General features: G+C 46.8%; 1 protein-coding gene across 1 annotated transcript in view; it reads left to right on the forward strand.

Moving 5' to 3' along the window:
• Positions 1-26253, forward strand: part of LOC311245573 (nuclear receptor ROR-alpha A-like) — a 96865-nt gene that overhangs the window by 68438 nt on the left and 2174 nt on the right. The window contains exons 2-7 of the mRNA XM_084335466.1: positions 3384-3469; positions 6321-6462; positions 19277-19675; positions 20330-20451; positions 22214-22346; positions 23425-23642. Coding sequence (XP_084191592.1) covers positions 3384-3469; positions 6321-6462; positions 19277-19675; positions 20330-20451; positions 22214-22346; positions 23425-23642 — 1100 coding nt within the window. The remainder of the gene's footprint in view (positions 1-3383; positions 3470-6320; positions 6463-19276; positions 19676-20329; positions 20452-22213; positions 22347-23424; positions 23643-26253) is intronic.

Here is a 26253-nt window from a genome sequence, read left to right on the forward strand (position 1 = left end):
TTCATTATTGTATCTCATTAGCGTAAAAAAAAAGAAAAGGGACTGAATGCAATCTTCTTCCCTAATTGGAATAGACTTGTATTGGTCTCTATCTCTACTCGGATTGGATGGATCATATCTGCCCAAACAGGAAGTAAACTAACCGGTGCTACCTTTACTCTTATTATTTTCCCTTAAAGGCCAACCTTCACGTTGTATTTTTGTTCAATAAACAATGTGGACTAGGCCAACGGTGACTTTCATGAAGAAGGGAAAAAAAAGTATTGAAATTGACCCAGTTTTAGCGTTTTTATCAAACATTTTGTCTGCCCAACACAATCACCACGCACGTGGATATTTTAATCAATGGTTCATAACGTGCGTGTGTAATCGAAATGATCTCGTCACAACAGGTGCAGGGCACCAGGGGGCTCACCAGGGGGCGCTGAGAGTCACACACAGCTAGTGGCAGGCACTGCAGGCAGAGAGCCTTGCTACCATAGATATATGCTTGCAGCTTGCTACTACTAGCCGAATGAAAATGTATCTGTTTCACCTAACACTATTGCTCCGTGATCATAGCCATCCATCTCTAAAGCTAACCACTATTTGTAAAAGCCACAACCACGTTACCATATTTGTAATAATGTAAATCATTGTGTCGTTGTACATATTGTGTTTATAACGTTAGTAGCTAACATAGCTTAGCTTGGTAGCTATTGTGCTAACAACATATCCCGACATCCGGCTCGCTGGCCGGCATGAACGGCCGACCCAAAATGGTTCTCTCCTCTCTGTACACCCCGTCCCCACGGGTACCCTGCCGGGGGGCCCATGGACGCGATAACGGCGGCAGCCGTAGGGTGCTCGAGCCCGTAAAGGCTAGTGGTACACGATAGCTATGAGCTAACTAACGCTACAGGCTCAAACACCCTACGGCCGCCGCTGTTGTCGCGTCCACAAGCTCCTCCGCAGGACACCCGCGAGGACGGGGGCACACAAAGAGGAGAGAACCACCCGCAGGGACGGCGGAGCTATAGGCTAACGTCAGTGTAGTGGTCCCGACTGTAGCAGGGACGGCGGAGCTATAGGCTAACTGTGATGCACCGAGTGGGCCACCATTGATCTACATGCCCCGATCTCAAATGGTTCACGACAGTAGACATAATGCTAACGTTAGCCAGCGCCATATATCGAGTAGTACTATGACCCGGACGGGCAAGGCATACGTTTCCTGAAGTGACGTCACGGCCGTGCTAGCGTCTGATAAGCTTTTAGATTCGGCTCATTAATATGCACCTGTAGTGACGTCGGCGTTTGATAAGCTTTTTTGATTTGTGCGTGCATGTTATTCGTGCGTGGACCTTTTTAACTCTTTCAGAGTGGCATTTCCGGTGTCAAATGGAAAAAAATAAATAATGAAATTATATACCAATGATGTAAACTACCCATAATTGATCAGTAGGGTTTAACCTGGATGTTGGGCTTTAACATATAGAATAAATAATATTATATTATTGTTCCCAACATATTTTTTGACTGATAACTGCATCACTGCATAACTCATACATGTTCAGACAAGCTTAATATTTGGTTATTTGTGATGCTATGTATAAACACAATTCAAAGATTGCATATAAGCCCCACTTTTCCTCAAACTAATTTGGTCGCGGACGTCTAGATTTGGTTATACGGCACTTGGGGCAGAGCTGCTGTGTGACGTACAGGCGTAGAGGCAGCTCTGCGTGGGTGTGGCCAGTCAGAGAGGAGTGTGGCCAGTCAGAGAGGGAGTGTGGCCAGTCAGAGAGGGAGTGTGGCCAGTCAGAGAGGGAGTGTGGTCAGTCAGAGAGGGAGTGTGGCCAGTCAGAGAGGGAGTGTGGCCAGTCAGAGAGGGAGTGTGGCCAGTCAGAGAGGGAGTGTGGCCAGTCAGAGAGGGAGTGTGGCCAGTCAGAGAGGGAGTGTGGCCAGTCAGAGAGGGAGTGTGGTCAGTCAGAGAGGGAGTGTGGCCAGTCAGAGAGGGAGTGTGGCCAGTCAGAGAGGGAGTGTGGCCAGTCAGAGAGGGAGTGTGGCCAGTCAGAGAGGGAGTGTGGCCAGTCAGAGAGGGAGTGTGGCCAGTCAGAGAGGGAGTGTGGTCAGTCAGAGAGGGAGTGTGGCCAGTCAGAGAGGGAGTGTGGCCAGTCAGAGAGGGAGTGTGGCCAGTCAGAGAGGGAGTGTGGTCAGTCAGAGAGGGAGTGTGGCCAGTCAGAGAGGGAGTGTGGCCAGTCAGAGAGGGAGTGTGGTGGGAAACTGAAACTCAAATTAATTTGTGTATGTTTGTGTTGTGTTGTGTTGGATGAGTCCTCTATGACTGCTAAATCGTATTGTATCGTACATCGGATACAATCCCTTGTATAAAACCGTGTGTAGCAGTCATCTGGTAATCAGAAGACTCCTGGTTCGATTCCAGCTCCTCTTGGCAGCGTGTCGTAGTGTCCTTGAGCAAGACACTTAACCCCTAACTGCTCCCGATGAGCAGGTTGGCACCTTGCACGGTTGCCTTTGCTGTGAATGGGTGAAGTGAATGTGAGGCATAAGTTGTAAAGCGCTTTGGATAAAAATGCTATTATGAATATAGTCCATTTACCATTGTCACTGTAGCATAACAAACACACACACGTCACACACACACACACACACACACACACACACACACACACACACACACACACACACACACACACACACACACACACACACACACACACACACACACACACACACACACCATTACTACTCTGGGCCTGGCAGCCACTAGTCAACACAGAGTGCTATCATTCTTTGTGGCTGTAGTGGATTTACTTGTGATGTGTTGAAGGTTTTGAAGTATTAAGCATGACGACATGAAGTCAAGTGTTCCACCAGGGAGTAAGTCCCAGTGAGGCTGGTCGGGTTGTAGCAGAGGCTGCGGGTAGCTGGCCTTGTTCTTTATGGAAGTTGCGCCTTGGATGAAAATCGACACCATGTTTACATTTGGTTGGCTGCTTGTGAGGACTTAAAATGGCCTCCTTCACACACACACACACACACACACGCACACGCACACGCACACACACACACAAACACAACTCTGTAAATATTCAGTTAATGCTCAGTGGAAGTGAGAATTCTAAGCCATAGGACGAGATGTTTTTGAAGCACGTTGCTCTTTCATGTACCAACATGGATCCATCGCGAGAATGCTATACGCTGACTTGTGACAGACATTTTTTGATTATTTGTCTCTTCTCCCCTCTCCTCTCCTCTCATCTCCTATTCTCTCCTCTTCTCTCCTCTCCTCCCCTCTCCTCTCCTCATCTCCTATTCTCTCCTCTCCTCTCCTCTCCTCTCCTCTCCTCTCCTCTCCTTTTCTTTTCTTCTTTCCTCAGCTCAAATCGAAATAATTCCCTGCAAGATCTGTGGAGACAAATCATCAGGCATCCATTACGGTGTGATAACATGTGAAGGCTGTAAGGTAAGCATGGAGCGTTTGTAGGCGTGGAGGGGTGGAGGTTGGAGGGTGGGGGGTCTGAAGGGTGGCGGGTGGAGGGTGGGGGGTCTGAGAGTGGCGGGTGGGGATCTGAGGGTGGCGGGTGGTGGGTCTGAGAGTGGCGGGTGGGGGTCTGAGGGTGGCGGGTGGGGGGTCTGAGGGTGCAGGAGGTTCAGGGTGAACGTGGTGGAGGGCTGAGGAAGTCGAGAAAGTTGCTCGCTGCGAGAAAAGCCTTTGAAAAAAACACTGCAGAACTTTCAAGCCGACGCGTTTGAGAGATTAAGGCGTGTAAACATGTAAACACACACACACAGGACACCGTCATTAGACCGGTCACGGCTCCACAGAGGACATCACAGCCCAACCACAATTAGCACAGGACCAAGTTATTCCGTCTCTCCCTCCCAGGGACACCTTGTCTCTCCACCGGTCTCCCGTCTCTCGCTGCAGCCCCGCTCTCCTTGAAATGAAACCATCAAACGGACGAGAGCTTTGAATTACAGCGGATTGTTGGCTGTTTGCTACAGTATGTTGTCTCCATTGAAGCCGACTTTTGTACTGTTTCAAATGCGCCAGCCATTCACAGCGAGGGGAATTTTGTGCTTAGAGTGTATTCTTGTCCCCGCGCTTGTCACCAGGCTCATCATTAGCATTCCTCAGGCAGCCTACACCTTTGCTGTTTGCCTCCCGTGAGTGCATGCATATGTGTGCGTGTGTGAGAGAGAGAGCGAGCGAGAGAGAGAGAGAGAGAGAGACATAGATGGAGAGAGAGATAGAGAGACATGGATGGAGAGAGAGAGACATAGATGGAGAGAGAGAGAGACATATATGGAGAGAGAGAGAGACATAGATGGAGAGAGAGAGAGAGAGAGAGACATATATGGAGAGAGAGAGAGACATAGATGGAGAGAGAGACATAGATGGAGAGAGAGAGAGATTCCTTTCACTTCTCCCCTACTACAAGAGTGAGGTGGAGAAACCAAACACTAAAGAATAAACTGCTGAAATGTATATTTAATGATCGCTAATTAGTCCAGGCACAGAGGCATTTAATGATATGTGCAAGAACAAGAGTAGAGTCCATAAATCACAGCATTATTAAGGAGTGGTTCTTGTCACGGGCAGTTATAGCCCGCTTCCATAATGGCTTCCATTATGCAGCAACTTGGCAGCTGTCAGCTGTTTTCTTGTAATTAAACAGCCAATGAGCAGCTAATTAAGACATATGTGAGTGGAGCAGTAGACTGGGGCATGTTAATGATGCGCCGGAATCAATTCATTAAGTCAAAGGATGAGGAATTCAATGGGCGTGCGTCGTGCCATCCTTTAGCACCGTGCCAGCGCCATGTTAATCAACACTAATGACCCGGCTGAAGAACAACACGTCTTACCATTATCACTCCTACCCAAACACACACACACACACACACACACACACACACACACACACACACACACACACACACACACACACACACACACACACACACACACACACACACACAGACCCACCTACACACACACACACACACACACACACACACACACACACACACACACACACACACACACACACTTAAATACACGCACACATACATACACACACACACACACACACACACACACACACCGTGGAAATACAAGCAGTGTCCGCAGTTACTTTCGATAGCGCTCTGTAAACACAACCGGCATCGCAACGCAACGTGTAAAATACCAGACACTAATATTATCTCAATTGTTAGGCGACAGAGCCACTGAGCGGGAGCGAGAGTAAATCGGTCTCAAACAGTATCTTTGTCACTGATATATTTTGTGAACGCTGAAGCGCTGCGATGCTGTGAGATAATCATCAGCCACTGAGCTGAGAGGGAGGGTAAACGCTACCATGGCGCTTATTCAAAGAGGTGGCGGGCAGGGCGGCGCGGCGGGGCGGGGACGGCCGCTTTCTCCTCTCCTCTTTATAAGTACGGCCCTGGGGGAGTAGCGGTGTGTGACCTTCTCTTGTTCTTCACCGCCTGTCAGTCAGCAGCACCTCGCCATGCTTCTGGGCGCGCTGGTCACTCTCCGCCCCTGCAGGGGCTCATCCAGTGACCTGGGGTCTTGTTGTGCTCCAGGGGCTCATCCAGTGACCTGGGGTCTTGTTGTGCTCCAGGGGCTCATCCAGTAACCTGGGGTCTTGTTGTGCTCCAGGGGCTCATCCAGTAACCTGGGGTCTTGTTGTGCTCCAGGGGCTCATCCAGTGACCTGGGGTCTTGTTGTGCTCCAGGGGCTCATCCAGTAACCTGGGGTCTTGTTGTGCTCCAGGGGCTCATCCAGTGACCTGGGGTGTTGTTGTGCTCCAGGGGCTCATCCAGTGACCTGGGGTCTTGTTGTGCTCCAGGGGCTCATCCAGTAACCCGGGGTCTTGTTGTGCTCCAGGGGCTCATCCAGTAACCTGGGGTCTTGTTGTGCTCCAGGGGCTCATCCAGTAACCTGGGGTCTTGTTGTGCTCCAGGGGCTCATCCAGTGACCTGGGGTCTTGTTGTGCTCCAGGGGCTCATCCAGTAACCTGGGGTGTTGTTGTGCTCCAGGGGCTCATCCAGTAACCCGGGGTCTTGTTGTGCTCCAGGGGCTCATCCAGTAACCTGGGGTTTTGTTGTGCTCCAGGGGCTCATCCAGTAACCTGGGGTCTTGTTGTGCTCCAGGGGCTCATCCAGTAACCTGGGGTCTTGTTGTGCTCCAGGGGCTCATCCAGTAACCCGGGGTCTTGTTGTGCTCCAGGGGCTCATCCAGTAACCTGGGGTGTTGTTGTGCTCCAGGGGCTCATCCAGTAACCTGGGGTCTTGTTGTGCTCCAGGGCTTCTTCAGGAGGAGTCAGCAGAGCAACGCGGCGTACTCCTGCCCCCGTCAGAAGAACTGCCTGATCGACCGCACCAGCCGCAACCGATGCCAGCACTGCCGGCTGCAGAAGTGCCTGGCCGTGGGCATGTCACGAGATGGTAAGCATCGCCGGCGAATATGGGGAGACGGTTTGGAGGGAGGATAGGTCGTGGAAGGGTCACGACTAGGGTTAGAACTCGGTATTAAGGCCACGGACCAAATTACATCGGTACTACAGAGTACCGATTCACACTAGATCAATCGGTACCACATTTCTGTAACTTGACATGTTTAGTATAAGAGTGTAATATACTCTTATACTAATATAGTAATAGTAATATACAAGAGGGAGCCTTTTCCAGAAATATATATCAAGTTTCAAGTTCAAGTTTCTTTATTAGGTGTCATACAGAAGTACAGAATACTTTTATACAAAATGCTTCTTTCTGTTACGCTCCAGAGACTGTGCTAGACAAAAATAGATAAGTATCAAATAAAATAAAATAAGTATAGCAAGTATAAAATAGAAGTCACGTACGTAGGCACAAGTGTTCAGTATGTACATATGTACAATGTTCAATGCAGAGTAGAAGTAACTGAGTTACCATACAATATACTATACAATATACTAATATACAATATACTATACAGTGCAAAGCAGAAATGGGATGAGGTACAATTTAGGTACAATTTACAGTAAGGTGTAATGAGGTATGGGTTGTAGTGCAAATTCTTTACCAATAAATATAAAGTGTGTTTAGGTGTTCTAAAGTGTGTAAGTGGGTGTTGCAGTGAGTTATTTGTTTAAAGTGAGTGTGTGCGTGTGGATGTGTGTGCTGTGAGTGCATTTGATGGTTGTTACATAGTGTTATTGTTCGTTGAGCATCCTGATGGCCTGGGGATAGAAGCTTCTTCTGAGTCTCTCTGTGCTTGCCATATATAGTATATTACTGTCCCATCACTTGGGTCTTTGGAAAGACCAGACGAGGTCAGAGGAGTTTGATCATTGAGGATGGCCAGATAATATTGATATTTAAACATTTAAAAACGTTTATACAGCCTATTTTCTGTATAACTTATTTTTCACTGTCGCAGAAATCTATTGCTCTCTTAAGCAGATAGAGTTTAGAGTTAGCGCACATTCCAACAGCAGCAGGTGAGGGTGTTGTCTGTGGGCCTAATTGGCCGCTGTGACAGGGAGTGGGTTTGATGAACTAGTGGCTTGTTTGAGGTGTCATTAGTGCAGGTGCAGCCGAGGCGCCGTAATGGGAGCACACAGGTGGGGTGGGTGTGCTGGGGGGTGGGGGGGGGTGGGTCACGTGTCTGGATGTGGTCCAGTCTGGACCGTTCTGGGCCTCTTGACAGTCTGTAACCAGGCCAGATCATCATCTAAAGCCCTTCTGCTCTGCCCAACACAAAGACACACGTGAATAGACATGCAAGCATCATTCTACTTTACATTACATTCGATTACACACATGTATATTGTATACACGTTCGTGTGTGTGTGTGTGTGTGTGTGTGTGTGTGTGTGTGTGTGTGTGTGTGTGTGTGTGTGTGTGTGTGTGTGTGTGTGTGTGTGTGTGTGTGTGTGTGTGTGTGTGTGTGTGTGTGTGTGTGTGTGTGTGTGTGTGTGTGTGTGTGTGTGTGTGTGTGTGTGTGTGTGTGTGTGTGTGTGTGTGTGTGTGTGTGCGCGCGCGTGTGTGGGCACACATTCATACACAGGCATGTGCACATACAGACACACACATGCTCACAACCAGGACAGGCCAAGGTGACTCCTGCCTTCACTCAGCACACCAGACCCCATCTGCCCCTCTGCTCCGCTCCACTCACTCTCCAGTCTGCACGCGCACCCACACACACACATACACACACGTACACACACACACACACATACACACACACACATACACACACACACACACACACACACACATACACACACACACACACACACACACACACACACATACACACATACACACATACATACATACTAGGGCTGTCCCCGACTAAGGATTTGGATGGTCGACTAGGATATTTGTCTATAGTCTAGTGTGTTCATCAGATGGGTGAAATCCTCTTTCAGTGCCTCTGTGCCTGTTTTCGTAGGCAGTTAGCCTCTGGTATGCGTGCCATTAGCGTTAGCCACGCTTCTAGGCCTCTTTTCTTTTGGAAAGAATGCTACTAAAAAATTAAAAAAATATTATTTCTTGAATTTTTTTTGTATTCGACTAAGAGGTTGGCTAGTCGACTACGGCTCCTTTGGACCGATTAGTCGACCAATCGACTAATAGGGGTCAGCCCTAATACATACATACAATCAAACACACACACATACTGTACACATACATACATACATACATACATACATACATACATACATACATACATACATACATACATACATACATACATACATACATACATACATACATACATACATACATACATACATACATACATACATACATACATACATACGGTACAAACAAACACACACATACTGTACATACAAGCAAACTAACACACACGCATACATCTGCCAGGCCCCTAGAAGTACGGCTGGCGGAGCTCTCTAACTACCACTGTTTAGAGTGGGTCCATGACACAGGAGCAGGAAGCCAGTCTGTCTCACGTTGGAGTGGCCAGTAAGTCACTCTGCCTCTCCTCCCGGCAGACGTCTCCCAGTCCAAATGTCAATGTTGAGCATCTTGTCACGTTCTTTTGTCTTGTGCTCCCCTCCTGGTCCTAGATCAGTCTAGTGGAGTAGGTCACAGAGATCAGCGGTGGGTTTGTGTGCTCCCCTCCTGGTCCTAGATCAGTCTAGTGGAGTAGGTCACAGTGATCAGCAGTGGGTTAGTGTGCTCCCCTCCTGGTCCTAGATCAGTCTAGTGGAGTAGGTCACAGAGATCAGCGGTGGGTTAGTGTGCTCCCCTCCTGGTCCTAGATCAGTCTAGTGGAGTAGGTCACAGAGATCAGCGGTGGGTTAGTGTGTCACAGGATGGCAGCCCTTGACACACGGCCCTTGAATCCTGTACTGTACCGGATGCCAGTGGGAGCTACAGCTCTGCCCCAAAAGGACGATATCCTACTTTATTCCTAAATTTTGCTGAGTAAAACTTTACTCACTTGGGCTCAAATGGACTCAGTTTGAGTACAATTTACTCTGTGAAATTTACTGTGTCTAAAGCTCCGTAGTCGTTCCACTCGTGAACTAGGGATAATTTATTTGCAGATGAATTACACATGTAGAGACAATTATAGGATGTTTTCTCTGGCAGAGGGCAGTGACCAAGCAACTATTTTGGTCAGTCCGTCACAAAATCTTAAAAAAACGTGATTGCTGTGCCATGGTACGAGGCATCATGTCTGCCAACGTCATCATCAAGTACGTCCAATTGACATGGGACACATATCCACCTGTCCTTATCCCCCCCTTCTCCTCCATGTTTGGGAAATCACATTTACATTAATCTTGTCACTATAAACTTGTGTGGCATCTAGGGACCAATTAGTATGCAGGGGTTTTGTGTCTTCACATTGTAGCACTATTCACAGAAATCACATGATAGAGATGTGAAATTTAGATATTCGTGTGACAATGCCAAAGAAACAAATATCACACCAATCGCCAGATGGTGGCACTATGATCACGTTTCTATAATGTTTCTAAAACATTGACAAGACAGAACTTTCATACATGACACTGTACAGTATGTCTAATCGGCACATTTCCAGCAATCCTGGTCTACAATTTGAACAGCATAAAGATACTGCCTAAGGTGCCCGGGTTGAAGCACATGTCAAGGCAGCAGGTGACAGGTAACAATGGGTTGGTTTCCTGTAACCATACTGGTCGCAGCTTATCAGGAATTACGTGCTTGTTTAAACATACTGTGTTGCTGAGCAAAACCCATAGGCGGGTTCCCGTCCACGTCAGACTCTGTGTGCGCGCACATCAAGGAGGCAAAAGGGAACATAATCCTGGTCAGAACAACGGGGCAGACTACAATGTATTTGCATTTGTTAGCCATGCTAGCGATCTTAATCTAAACAATCAATCCATGCCAAAGCTGGATGTTAAGACATTGACCGCCAGCAGCAGGGGGCGCTGATCCCCCTTCATCGCCAGGTCTTTATTCAATAGATATAGTTTTAGACTGCGACATTTGCGAGTGCTTAAAATATATATTTTTTTTGTTTTGTATTTTATTTTTTTATTATTTTTTAAACAAACACATAAACAAACATGACAACACACGATAAGATATACAAGCATTAGTTGACAGTGCACATCCAATGAAATCACCATTTAGTTAATTGTCTTATACAGGATATACCCTAATTTAATACCTGTTATCTAAAAACCTACACACATATGCTCTAGCTCGTACATCAGTCTTATAGGAGTCAAGTATGTCCTGTGAATATAGTTAAGATTGATTTGTTGATGGTCCGGGTTCCTTGATGTGAGTCGAACATTTGCCCAGGCTTCTTGCCAATCAAAATCACTTTCCAGGTCTGGTATATCCCTCCTCCAGACGGAGTCTAGGTGGAGGGTTTCATACGAGGACGTTAGTAATTGATGATAAAAATCTGAAACAAAACCTCTCGATGTCTCTCTTTCATAGAAGAATTTGTGGTATCTGTGGTGTTCAATTGGTATCTTTAATGGAACACCTTGAGACTTCAAACATAACAATAACTGTATGTAAAAAAGATGTGTGGACTTGGTGAGATAAAAAAAATTGCGTATTTCTTCATAACTACAAAAACCCTGTTTGTTAAAAACATCCCCTAATGAGTGTATGCCTTGCTTTTCCCATATAGGGAATCTTATAGGTTGTTTTTCAATCAAGAGTGCATTGTTATTGAATAAGGGAGTATGATTATGCCATTTATGTGGGTTAGGATATTTTTTTTGTGTTTCACGCCATATCCGGATCGCATGAGTAATTATGGGGCCAAATTTCCGTTCGCAATGCTTAATTGATAGTTTAGTGTATGCTATGTCCTTCAGTCTATGTGGGGCTACTATATTTTCTTCTAATTTTCTCCAGGATACTAATGCTTGGGGATCAAACCATGTTGTCAATGGTCTTAAAGTGTACGCCTTAAAATAGTGGAAAAAATCTGGAAATGCCATACCACCGTCTGCTTTATTTCTCTGTGCGGTGGATCTTTTTATACGTGGTGGTTTGTTATTCCAAATAAATTTGTATGTGGAGGAGTGTAATTTTTTCCAGTAACCCTCTGGAGGGGGTAACGGTAGCATTGAGCTGAAGAAGTTGATTCTAGGTAGTACGTCCATCTTAACTATTGATATCCGTGCCTGTACTGAGTTTTTAAGTTTTGCCCACCTATCAAGGTCGTCTTTGATTTTGTGTTGGATTTTTGTGTAATTGTGCTTCACCGTTTGTCTTATGGTGGGGAATATTTCCACTTAAAATATATCTTATATTATATCTATGGGTCTAATAATGCCGTCGAGTCTCAGTGAGTTGCTTCCAGTCAACATGCCCAAGCCAGATAGTTTTTTCATCCGGACATTTCCGTTTTATACCGTTTTGAATAGAGTATGGTTTGGGTGCTTTTCAGTAATTCCAGGAAAAAGACGAGAAAAAGCATTTTACTGTAATCCAGTCATCACGTTGTAATTTTTTGGCTGATTATCTAATCATCCTGAAATCAACGCTAGATTATCATTATTATGTCTTCTCGTGCATACATGAAATGACCGTCCTAGCGGGGCGCTCGCCCCCCCCCCCCCCCCCCCCCCCCCCCCACCGCAGCCAACGGTAAACAGCCATACACGGTCCACACAGATAGTTGTGATCACGGTAGAAATAAATGTCAGATCAACGATCAAATGTATATATAATGTTCTTACCTTGTATCTGATGTAATGCAAAAGAGATAATCCAAATATCTGATCGCAATTCCAAATAATGCTCGTGGAGGTCCGTACCACACTACCGACCGTTTCACAATGACGGGCGGGCGGAGTTACTGTTCGATGCCATTGTTGTATTGAACTGGCTCGCCTGAGTATTTAAACCCCGCCCTGCCCGGCTCAGATCACCTCCTAAAACACACCAGCCCATTTTCAATGAGATGCAATAGCTCCGCCTGGCAGTAGAGGGCGGTGTTAACCTCTGCTAGCTCTGAAGGGGATACCAGAGGCTGCAGCTATGAATTATGAATAGATATAGCGAATAAACGAAATAACGATCCCAAAAATGAGTAAACTCGTTTCTGGCGCTGAACACATGGCGGGCAATAACGAGTTAACTCGTTTCAGGCGCAGATTGTGTTAAAGGTGAAAGACTCCAGCCATACTGATTTGGCAATTACATCCAGACGTTTTAGTTTGGAACAACTTTTAGTCATAGAGCTCCATTTTTATTTTTATTTTTTACATGAAACAAGACAACACAATACAGTAATAACAACAATAAACAGGACTTCACAGGACAGTAACAACAACAACAATAATGACAACGGAAATAACAAACAATAAAACAAAACATAAAAATTAAATGTTGTTACCACAGACGCCACAAAAAAACATTTCCTCCCCCATTCCCAGCCCCCCACCCCAGGACCCCCGGACCCCCCAGGATCAGCAGCCCGACTCCGCTTCGCCGCTAAAACATGGCCTTCACTCTCTCAGCCGCCGAGACCCACAATTCAATATTACAATATCCATAGAGCTCCATTATACTTTTATTCAGGAGAGTACCATGGTTTCTCCATAGAGATTGTCTAGAGCCTAGAGGCCTCAATGAAGAAAATGTTTTGACCTGTTTCATTTGATTATTTCATTTCATTCGATTGTTTACTATTTTCATTTATCATTCTTTATAATTGAAAGATGGCTTATATGGGTCATGAGTGTTTATGTTTAGAGTTTAAGATGTAGGCCTACTCTGTATAAAATATATATAACTATATATAGATATATCTCTTTGTGATTTACTGTTTCTTTTTTATTTTTATTTACATGCTTCTTTTTGATTTACATAATTCTGAAAAGGTTGTGCTTGTAAGTGGTATTTTGTACTTTTTTGCAGATCTCTTGTGGGAATGTGTTGTCACTTCCTATGTTGTCACTTCCTGTAGACTTGTATTTACTAGGGTCACTTACCCTTCATGCTTCATGCAAGCCATTCTGAAGAAGGTGTGTTCACACCGAAACGTCATGATTACAGGCTGCCAATAAATTTGGAAAAACCTGGAGTGCGTGCCTGGACATTGTTTCCCTATTTTTTATGTATGATATCTGAGGTTACAGCACCCAGTGTCAAGTCTAGTGAGGTGAGCGCGTTATACTACTTTTTTCTCCATAGAGCTTCATTATGCTTTTAGTCAGGAGCGTAACATGGTTTCTCCATAGAGCTTCATTATACTTTTAGTCAGGAGAGTACCATGGTTTCTCCATAGAGCTTCATTATACTTTTAGTCAGGAGAGTACCATGGTTTCTCCATAGAGCTTCATTATACTTTTAATTAGGGGAGTACCATGGTTTCTCCATTGAACTCCATTATACTTTAATTTAGGAGAGTACCATGGTTTCTCCATAGAGCTCCATTATACTTTTAGTCAGGAGAGTACCATGGTTTCTCCATAGAGCTCCATTATATTTTTAGTCAGGGGAGTGCCATGGTTTCTCCATAGAGCTCCATTATACTTTTAGTCAGGGGAGTGCCATGGTTTCTCCATGGAGCTTCATTATACTTTTAGTCGGGGGAGTGGCATGGTTTCTCCATAGAGCTCCATTATACTTTTAGTCAGGAGAGTACCATGGTTTCTCCATAGAGCTCCACTATACTTTTATTTAGGAGAGTACCATGGATTCTCCATAGAGCTCCATTATACTTTTAGTCAGGAGTGTCATGGTTTCTCCATAGAGCTCCATTATACTTTTAGTCAGGGGAGTGCCATGGTTTCTCCATAGAGCTCCATTATACTTTTAGTCAGGGGAGTGCCATGGTTTCTCCATAGAGCTTCATTATACTTTTAGTCAGGGGAGTGTCATGGTTTCTCCATAGAGCTCCATTATACTTTTAGTCAGGAGAGTACCATGGTTTCTCCATAGAGCTCCATTATACTTTTAGTCAGGAGAGTACCATGGTTTCTCCATAGAGCTCCATTATACTTTTAGTCAGGGGAGTGCCATGGTTTCTCCATGGAGCTTCATTATACTTTTAGTCGGGGGAGTGGCATGGTTTCTCCATAGAGCTCCATTATACTTTTAGTCGGGAGAGTACCATGGTTTCTCCATAGAGCTCCACTATACTTTTATTTAGGAGAGTACCATGGTTTCTCCATAGAGCTCCATTATACTTTTAGTCAGGAGTGTCATGGTTTCTCCATAGAGCTCCATTATACTTTTAGTCAGGGGAGTGCCATGGTTTCTCCATAGAGCTCCATTATACTTTTAGTCAGGGGAGTGCCATGGTTTCTCCATAGAGCTTCATTATACTTTTAGTCAGGGGAGTGTCAAGGTTTCTCCATAGAGCTCCATTATACTTTTAGTCAGGAGAGTACCATGGTTTCTCCATAGAGCTCCATTATACTTTTAGTCAGGAGAGTACCATGGTTTCTCCATAGAGCTCCATTATGATTTTAGTCAGGAGCGTACCATGGTTTCTCCATAGAGCTCCATTATACTTTTAGTGAGGAGAGTACCATGGTTTCTCCATAGAGCTCCATTATACTTTTAGTCAGGGGAGTGTCATGGTTTCTCTATAGAGCTCCATTATACTTTTAGTCAGGGGAGTGCCATGGTTTCTCCATAGAGCTCCATTATACTTTTAGTCAGGGGAGTGCCATGGTTTCTCCATAGAGCTTCATTATACTTTTAGTCAGGGGAGTGTCATGGTTTCTCCATAGAGCTCCATTATATTTTTAGTCAGGAGAGTACCATGGTTTCTCCATAGAGCTCCATTATACTTTTAGTGAGGAGAGTACCATGGTTTCTCCATAGAGCTCCATTATACTTTTAGTCAGGGGAGTGTCATGGTTTCTCTATAGAGCTCCATTATACTTTTAGTCAGGGGAGTGCCATGGTTTCTCCATAGAGCTCCATTATACTTTTAGTCAGGGGAGTGCCATGGTTTCTCCATAGAGCTTCATTATACTTTTAGTCAGGGGAGTGTCATGGTTTCTCCATAGAGCTCCATTATATTTTTAGTCAGGAGAGTACCATGGTTTCTCCATAGAGCTCCATTATACTTTTAGTCAGGAGAGTACCATGGTTTCTCCATATAGCTCCATTATACTTTTAGTCAGGGGAGTGTCATGGTTTCTCCATAGAGCTCCATTATACTTTTAGTCAGGAGAGTACCATGGTTTCTCCATAGAGCTTCATTATACTTTTAGTCAGGAGAGTACCATGGTTTCTCCATAGAGCTTCATTATACTTTTAATTAGGGGAGTACCATGGTTTCTCCATTGAACTCCATTATACTTTAATTTAGGAGAGTACCATGGTTTCTCCATAGAGCTCCGTTATACTTTTAGTCAGGAGAGTACCATGGTTTCTCCATAGAGCTCCATTATACTTTTAGTCAGGGGAGTGCCATGGTTTCTCCATAGAGCTCCATTATACTTTTAGTCAGGGGAGTGCCATGGTTTCTCCATGGAGCTTCATTATACTTTTAGTCGGGGGAGTGGCATGGTTTCTCCATAGAGCTCCATTATACTTTTAGTCAGGAGAGTACCATGGTTTCTCCATAGAGCTCCATTATACTTTTATTTAGGAGAGTACCATGGTTTCTCCATAGAGCTCCATTATACTTTTAGTCAGGAGTGTCATGGTTTCTCCATAGAGCTCCATTATACTTTTAGTCAGGGGAGTGCCATGGTTTCTCCATAGAGTTCCATTATACTTTTAGTCAGGGGAGTGCCATGGTTTCTCCATAGAGCTTCATTATACTTTTAGTCAGGGGAGTGTCATGGTTTCTCCATAGAGCTCCATTATACTTTTATTTAGGAGAGTACCATGGTTTCTCCATAGAGCTCCATTATACTTTTAGTCAGGGGAGTGCCATGGTTTCTCCATAGAGCTCCATTATACTTTTAGTCAGGGGAGTGCCATGGTTTCTCCATAGAGCTTCATTATACTTTTAGTCAGAGGAGTGTCATGGTTTCTCCATAGAGCTCCATTATATTTTTAGTCAGGAGAGTACCATGGTTTCTCCATAGAGCTCCATTATACTTTTAGTCAGGAGAGTACCATGGTTTCTCCATATAGCTCCATTATACTTTTAGTCAGGGGAGTGCCATGGTTTCTCCATAGAGCTCCATTATACTTTTAGTCAGGAGAGTACCATGGTTTCTCCATAGAGCTTCATTATACTTTTAGTCAGGAGAGTACCATGGTTTCTCCATAGAGCTTCATTATACTTTTAATTAGGGGAGTACCATGGTTTCTCCATTGAACTCCATTATACTTTAATTTAGGAGAGTACCATGGTTTCTCCATAGAGCTCCGTTATACTTTTAGTCAGGAGAGTACCATGGTTTCTCCATAGAGCTCCATTATACTTTTAGTCAGGGGAGTGCCATGGTTTCTCCATAGAGCTCCATTATACTTTTAGTCAGGGGAGTGCCATGGTTTCTCCATGGAGCTTCATTATACTTTTAGTCGGGGGAGTGGCATGGTTTCTCCATAGAGCTCCATTATACTTTTAGTCAGGAGAGTACCATGGTTTCTCCATAGAGCTCCATTATACTTTTATTTAGGAGAGTACCATGGTTTCTCCATAGAGCTCCATTATACTTTTAGTCAGGAGTGTCATGGTTTCTCCATAGAGCTCCATTATACTTTTAGTCAGGGGAGTGCCATGGTTTCTCCATAGAGCTCCATTATACTTTTAGTCAGGGGAGTGCCATGGTTTCTCCATAGAGCTTCATTATACTTTTAGTCAGGGGAGTGTCATGGTTTCTCCATAGAGCTCCATTATACTTTTAGTCAGGAGAGTACCATGGTTTCTCCATAGAGCTCCATTATACTTTTAGTCAGGAGAGTACCATGGTTTCTCCATAGAGCTCCATTATGATTTTAGTCAGGAGCGTACCATGGTTTCTCCATAGAGCTCCATTATACTTTTAGTGAGGAGAGTACCATGGTTTCTCCATAGAGCTACATTATACTTTTAGTCAGGGGAGTGTCATGGTTTCTCTATAGAGCTCCATTATACTTTTAGTCAGGGGAGTGCCATGGTTTCTCCATAGAGCTCCATTATACTTTTAGTCAGGGGAGTGCCATGGTTTCTCCATAGAGCTTCATTATACTTTTAGTCAGGGGAGTGTCATGGTTTCTCCATAGAGCTCCATTATATTTTTAGTCAGGAGAGTACCATGGTTTCTCCATAGAGCTCCATTATACTTTTAGTCAGGAGAGTACCATGGTTTCTCCATATAGCTCCATTATACTTTTAGTCAGGGGAGTGTCATGGTTTCTCCATAGAGCTCCATTATACTTTTAGTCAGGGGAGTGTCATGGTTTCTCCATAGAGCTCCATTATACTTTTAGTCAGGGGAGTGCCATGGTTTCTCCATAGAGCTCCATTATACTTTTAGTCAGGGGAGTGTCATGGTGTCTCCATAGAGCTCCATTATACTTTTAGTCAGGGGAGTGTCATGGTGTCTCCATAGAGCTCCATTATACTTTTAGTCAGGGGAGTGTCATGGTTTCTCCATAGAGATCCATTATACTTTTAGTCAGGGGAGTGTCATGGTGTCTCCATAGAGCTCCATTATACTTTTAGTCAGGGGAGTGTCATGGTGTCTCCATAGAGCTCCATTATACTTTTAGTCAGGGGAGTGTCATGGTGTCTCCATAGAGCTCCATTATACTTTTAGTCAGGAGAGTGCCATGGTTTCTCCATAGAGCTCCATTATACTTTTAGTCAGGGGAGTGTCATGGTTTCTCCATAGAGCTCCATTATACTTTTAGTCAGGGGAGTGTCATGGTGTCTCCATAGAGCTCCATTATACTTTTAGTCAGGGGAGTGTCATGGTGTCTCCATAGAGCTCCATTATACTTTTAGTCAGGGGAGTGTCATGGTGTCTCCATAGAGCTCCATTATACTTTTAGTCAGGAGAGTACCATGGTTTCTCTATAGAGCTCCATTATACTTTTAATCAGGCGAGTGTCATGGTGTCTCCATAGAGCTCCATTATACTTTTAGTCAGGGGAGTGTCATGGTGTCTCCATAGAGCTCCATTATACTTTTAGTCAGGGGAGTGTCATGGTGTCTCCATAGAGCTCCATTATACTTTTAGTCAGGGGAGTGTCATGGTTTCTCCATAGAGCTCCATTATACTTTTAGTCAGGGGAGTGTCATGGTGTCTCCATAGAGCTCCATTATACTTTTAGTCAGGGGAGTGTCATGGTGTCTCCATAGAGCTCCATTATACTTTGTCAGGGGAGTGTCATGGTGTCTCCATAGAGCTCCATTATACTTTTTGTCAGGGGAGTGTCATGGTGTCTCCATAGAGCCCCTTTGTACTTTTTTAGTGCAGCAACTCAATGCAGGTAGGGGGACAACCTAGTCACGTGATTCAGAGGGTGTTGCTCGAACACAGTGTTTATAAACAAGAAACCCGTCTATAGAGACCCGTTCTGTGCAAGACAGGGGTCAGTTCACTGCTTTAACCTTGTACCATCTAGGACAGCAGAACCTCACAGACAAACCTGTCCTCTCTCCTTCTCTCTCTCTCCCCTCTCTCGCTCACCCCTGCCCCCCCCCCCTCTCCCTCTCCCTCCTCTCTCTCTCTCCATCCCCCCCCTCTCCCTCTCTCCCTCTCCATCCCCCTCTCTCCCTCCCCCTCTCTCTCTCTCCCTCCCCCCCCTCTCTCTCTCCCCCCTCTCTCTCTCTCTCTCCCCCTCTCCCTCCCCTCCCTCCCCCCCACAGCGGTGAAGTTCGGTCGTATGTCTAAGAAGCAGCGTGACAGCCTGTATGCTGAGGTCCAGAAGCACCGGCTGCAGCAGCAGCGTGAGCGGGAGCACCAGCAGCAGCCAGGCGAGGCAGAGCCGCTCACACCCACCTACGGCCTCTCGGCCAACGGGCTCACGGAGCTCCACGACGACCTCAGCGGCTACATGGACGGCCACACGCCCGACGGCGGCAAGCCGGAGTCGGCGGTCAGCGGCTTCTACCTGGACATCCAGCCCTCCCCGGACCAGTCAGGCCTGGACATCAACGGCATCAAGCCGGAGCCCATCTGCGACTTCGCCCCCGGCTCTGGCTTCTTCCCCTACTGCTCCTTCACCAACGGAGAGACCTCCCCCACCGTGTCCATGGCTGAGCTGGGTAAGGAGGAGGGGGTGAGGAGGGGGAGGCACGGAGACACGAGAGGAGAGAGCAGAATGGAGGGGGGGGGGGGGGGGCAACTCAACCGTGGGGCAAATGACACAAAGGTTGCTTAAAATAGCAGGAGGTTGGAGACTCATCTCCAGCACTCATTAAAAGAGCCTCTTTTTTGTAATTAGTTTCCATTAATTAGGGCCAATCAGGATCCAGCAGGGCAGGCGTCCGGGGAAATCATTTTTTTTAGGCTCCCCTGTGTCTCGAAAACTCCTTTTAACAGATGTGTTTTCAAAAGCATTTTTAATTCTTATACTCAAAATTTCTCTCAGAGCAAATGTGACCTTTGTCTCTACGAGTAATGTGGTGCCCCCCCCCCCCCCATCATCCTTGTCGTCTCCCACCCATAACTAGCTTGGCTTTGCCCCAACCTAGCTATGAGCTTCCTGGAGGCAGCAAAAGGAAATGTCAACAAGCCTAAAAAAGAATTATATTTAAACCCACGCGCATCCGCTTCTCCTCCTCGTTGAGAGCTTAGTAAATAAATCTTCTTTTCCTGTGCTGTATTCCATCTGCGAGGTCCTCACTTTCACACAGCCTTTGTGAGCAATGTTCTGAAATCTCCACTGTGTTTGTTGACTTGTGTGATGCTGGTTTCAGAGCACCTGGCCCAGAACATCTCCAAGTCCCACATGGAGACGTGTCAGTACCTGAGAGAGGAGCTGCAGCAGATGACCTGGCAGGCCTTCCTGCAGGAGGAGATGGAGAGCTACCAGAGCAAGGTACGGTAGCTACACCACCACCACTACTACTACCACTACTACTACTACTACCACTACTACTACTACTACTACCACCACCACCACCACCACCACCACTACTACTACTAATACTACTACCACTACTAGGCTTGGGCGGTATGATGGTATTACGGTATACCAGGATATTTCGAGATCCCGCCGGTATGATTCTCATCACCGTGACATCACAGACTGCTATTACACTGACACGGAGTTGATTGTAGTGCACAGCACGCGCCAGCAGAGGGTTACATGGCTATCGTTCCGGGAGCTAACGTTGGTACCTGGCTGGTGCTGGCTAACTAACTGGCTATCGTTCCGTGAGCTAACGTTGGTACCTGGCTGGTGCTAACTAACTGGCTATTGTTCCGGGAGTTAACGTTGGTACCTGGCTGGTGCTAACTAACTGGCTATCGTTCCGGGAGCTAACGTTGGTACCTGGCTGGTGCTAACTAACTGGCTATCGTTCTGGGAGCTAATGTTAGTACTAGGCTGGTGCTAACTAACTGGCTATCGTTCTGTGATTTATTTACTTGGTAACACGGGTTGCTAAGGAATTTAGGTTTGAGGTTGAAGAAAGTGCACTTTTAGGTTGAAAGAACGGCCCTAATGTCAACGTGTTTCAATATAAGCGTTATGTATGGTGATAATGAGGATATTGTTAGCTCCGCCCGCCCGCCTACCACTACTACCACCACCACTACTACCACTACTACCACCACCACTACTACTACTACTGCCACCACCACTACTACTACTACTACCACCACCACCACCACTACTACTGCTACTACTACCACCACCACCACCACTACTACTACTACCACCACCACCACTACTACTACTACTACTACTACCACCACCACCACCACTACTACTACTACTACTACTACTACTACTACTACTACTACTACTACCACCACCACTACTACTACTACTACCACTACTACTACTACTACCACTACTACCACCACCACTACCACTACCACTACTACCACTACTACTACTACTACTACTACTACTACTACCACTACTACTACTACTACTACTACCACTACTACCACCACCACCACTACTACTACTACTACTACTACTACCACTACTACCACTACTACCACCCACCACCACCCACTACACACATGCGTGCCATTACATCACCAAAGGTGCATTCTTAGAGGCACCTGAAGGATCAACATTGACTTATAGTATAACCTGCTTTCCACTATGGTATAATTTATATCTGGTCCCAAATTAGAATTGGATTAGGAAAAAACACACACACACACACACTGGATCTGAAATAATTTTCTCTATGGCTATAGCCTCTGGAGGACATTTATATTAGCCACAATTATTTTACTATGCAACATGAATCTGATATTGTGAAGCGGTTGCAATTTAGGCAATTAACCAGCGTGACCATCGGCTGGTAAGGTTTCAACCTCATTCTAATTCACCATTTCTCGTGGAATCCCAAAAGAAATGTAAGGGCTTCCACCGTCTCTGAGCACTGCATGCTTATACGTTCCACACAGATTGCCATTGTGCCGTCTGTCAAGCCTTTCTGCCGCTGCACTCTGTTCTTCATTGTGGATGTGATGTATTTTCCCCCCAATTCACACAGGAAGTGACAACGTTGACATCTCCTCTGTCCCGTTCCTGGACCGGGCCGGGGCTGCCTTCCCCAACATCCAACACCTGCAGATAAAACGTTCTCTTTCTTCTGTCCATTCTGCTCTCTTAGCCCCGGGAGGTCATGTGGCAGCTGTGCGCCATCAAAATAACGGAGGCCATTCAGTACGTGGTGGAATTCGCCAAGCGCATCGACGGCTTCATGGAGCTGTGTCAGAACGATCAGATAGTGCTGCTGAAAGCAGGTATGACAGCCTGTCAACACGGGGCCGCTGCCGTCAAACTGGCCCCCACCACCACCACCCACCCCTCACGTATTGTCACAAGGGCGTAGCTGACCTGACTACACAAAGGCTTCCTTACACACACACACACACACACACACACACACACACACACACACACACACACACACACACACACACACACACAGACAGACAGACAGACAGACAGACAGACAGACAGACAGACAGTATCATACGGATGAGGACCCACCCTGCCTGCTTCCTCTCTCTCCCTCTGCCTGTTCCTCTGTTCATTACACACACATAGCAAGGAGGGACGCAGGCTTAGATAAGCTGCATGTGTTCTGAGCTGAGATAGTAGCCGTCATGATGTCTGCCTCCGCTTCTCTCTCTCTGTCTCTGTGTGTGTATGTGTGTGTCTCTCTCTCTCCATCTCTCTCTTCTGCTCAGCCTCAGATGATGTCTGCTTATACTGTAATCACTTTCACACTGCACACACAAACACGGACACACACGCACACACACACACACACACGCTCACATAGACATACAGTGTGAAAGGATTGTTCTGTGCACCCGCATGCATATATGAATACATATGCTCACAGGTAAATACAATTGCATAAAGCTATGTACAAATACACACATGCACCCACACACACACACACACACACACACACACACACACACACACACACACACACACACACACACACACACACACACACACAATCACCAAACAAACAAACATGTCTCCCTGGGCCTTTCCCTGGATATAATCGCATTGACATTGTGATGAAATTCTGCTTTACTAATAAAGGCTGATTGAATGACTGCCGAACGACTTAATCTGGCATGATATTATGGCAGAGTATCCCTCGGTGTGTCGTAATATTGTCATGCATTCAGACAGCCAATTACTTGGTACAGTTCATCACTGACGGCAGCTCCTTCTCTCTTCTTCTAAACTGATGTGATACTCTGTGGTATTAGAGGAGAACAGCACAAAGGAGAGAGAGAGAGGAGAGAGAGAAAAAAAAGGTCAGATTTAGCATGGTATTCCTGTCTGTCTCTGCAGGCTCTTTGGAAGTCGTGTTTGTCAGAATGTGCCGTGCCTTCGACTCACAGAACAACACCGTCTATTTTGATGGAAAGTATGCTGGGCCTGATGTGTTCAAGTCATTAGGTGAGTGTTCCAAGTGTCCACCGCTGTGTGTGTGTGTGTGTGTGTGCATGTTTGTGTGCATGCGGTATGTGTTGGTGCGTGTTGTGCTACTTTCTCACAATGTTTTGCTTGTAGTGCAACAGTGGAGTTTGTCTCTGTGTTTGTCTCCCACTGCTGAGGGCCTGGAAGCCAGCAGTACCTCTCCCTTTCCCCCTGCCCACCTCACCTCTCTCCCCTGCCTCACCCTCTCCCTCTCCCCCTGCCTCACCTCTCCCTCTCCCCCTCCTCACCCTCCCTCACCTCTCCCCCTCCCTCACCTCTCCCTCTCCCCCCGCCCTCCTCCCCTCCCCTCACCTCTCCCTCTCTCCCCTGCCTCACCTCTCCCTCCTCCCCTCCTCACCTCTCCCTCACCTCTCCCTCTCCCCCTGCCTCACCTCTCCTCTCCCCCCTGCCTCACCTCACCTCACCTCTCCCCCTCCCTCACCTCTCCCCCCTCCCTCTCCCTCTCCCCTCTCCCCAGCCTCACCTCTCCCTCTCCCCCTGCCTCACCTCTCCCTCTCCCCCCTGCCTCACCTCTCCCTCTCCCCCCTGCCTCACCTCTCCTCTCCCCCTGCCTCACCTCTCCTCTCCCCCCCACCTCTCACCTCTCCCCCTGCCTCACCTCTCTCTCCCCCTGCCTCACCTCTCCCTCTCCCCCCTGCCTCACCTCTCCCTCTCCCCCTGCCTCACCTCTCCCTCTCCCCCTGCCTCACCTCTCCCTCTCCCCCCTCCCTCTCCCTCCTCCCCCCTGCCTCACCTCCCCTCCCCCTCCCTCACCTCCCTCCCTCTCCCCCCTCTCCCCCCTCCCTCACCTCCCTCTCCCCCTGCCCCTACCTCTCCCTCTCCCCCTGCCTCACCTCTCCCTCCCCCTCCCTCACCTCTCCCTCTCCCCCTGCTTCACCTCTCCCTCTCTCCCCCTGCCTCACCTCTCCCTCTCCCCCTCCCCTCCCTCCCTCTCCCTCCCTCACCTCTCCCTCTCCCCCCTCCCTCACCTCTCCCTCTCCCCCTGCCTCACCTCTCCCTCTCCCCTGCTTCACCTCTCCCTCTCTCCCCCTGCCTCACCTCTCCCTCTCCCCCTGCCTCACTCTCCCTCTCCCCCTGCCTCACCTCTCCCTCTCCCCCCTGCTTCACCTCTCCCTCTCCCCCTGCCTTACCTCTCCCTCTCCCCTGCCTCACCTCTCCCTCTCCCCCTGCCTCACCTCTCCCTCTCCCCCTGCCTCACCTCTCCCTCTCCCCCTGCCTCACCTCTCCCTCTCCCCCTGCTTCACCTCTCCCTCTCCCCCTGCCTCACCTCTCCCCTCCCTCCTCTCCCTCTCCCCCTGCCTCACCTCTCCCTCTCCTCCCTCCCTCACCTCTCCCTGTCACCCTCCTCACCTCTCCCTCTCCCCCCTGCCTTACCTGACCTCCACCGTCTCCCGCTGGTCGGTTATTTATGGCAGAATAGTCATTACCATGGCTGCTACATATGGCTCTGTTACTGTGTGATAGAGACAGCCAGACGGAGTGCGTTTTGGGAGAGCTCTATCAAAGCCATCGTTGAAAAGTCTGGCGTGGAATATCTGGGCTTGTAAGCAAATAGCATTTGCCTTTGAATGCCACGACATTACTAACACCCTCCGCGGTGGATTCTCCCACGTATCCAGGTGCCTTTTGGAGGAAATAATGTGTCCTGTAGTGGCAGTATGCATAATTCTGTGTGAGAGTGTGCCGTTCCATACCTGTGTGTGTGTGTGTGTGTGTGTGTGTGTGTGTGTGTGTGTGTGTGTGTGTGTGTGTGTGTGTGTGTGTGTGTGTGTGTGTGTGTGTGTGTGTGTGTGTGTGTGTGTGTGTGTGTGTGTGTGTGTGTGTGTGTGTGTGGTGTGTGTGTGTGTGTGTGTGCGCGCGCACTAGGGGTGTCAATATGACCTACATTTCATACCATGATATATTTAGAATTTTTAGCATTAATGATATACATCACAGTATATGTTTCATTGTTATACCACTGAATACATGTTGTAGCAGTACAAGACATCTATGGGAATGCCCTTTTCTTTCCATTGGTTGCAACGGTACCAATTATTGTGCTGGTGTTTCAACAGCTTGATTATAGCTCATGTCGTGAAGTCGTATAACTCCATGGTTGTCCATAAACTGTTAAAACAAGTCTCAGAGCCGTTCTGTTTGCTTTGGTCAGTATAATTCATATGTTAAAACAAGTCTAAGAGCCGTACTATTTGCTTTGGTCAGTATAATTCATTGTTGCGATGAACACGGCCATTGTACTTTTCCCTGGACCTACTTTATGAAGTGACAGCAAGTCTGCTCGAGCCGGAACTTCTTTTGTTTTAACAGTTTTTGGACAACAATTGAGTTCTATGACTTCACGACATGAGCTATAATCTGGTGTTTGCTGGATGGACTATATGTGTGAGTAGAAGGTTTGGTCTTTTGTACAATAAGAACAAAATGTTATTACACCTGCCTTATGGCACGGCAGTGGCTCGGGAGGTAGAGCAGTCGCCTTGAGCAAGACACTTAACCCCTAATTGCTCCTAATGAGCAGGTTGGCACCTTGCATGGTTGTCTCTGCCGTCAGTGTGTGAATGTGTGAGTGAATGGGTAAAATGTGAGGAACAAATTGTAAAGCGCTTTTTGATAAAAGCTCTATATAAATGCAGCCATTTACCATTTATTTGATCCCTTAATGGTCAGTTGTTCTCT

This window comes from Notolepis coatsorum (assembly GCF_963971535.1).
Source record: "Notolepis coatsorum genome assembly, chromosome: 18".
In the NCBI taxonomy this organism is placed as follows: Eukaryota; Metazoa; Chordata; class Actinopteri; order Aulopiformes; family Paralepididae; genus Notolepis; species Notolepis coatsorum.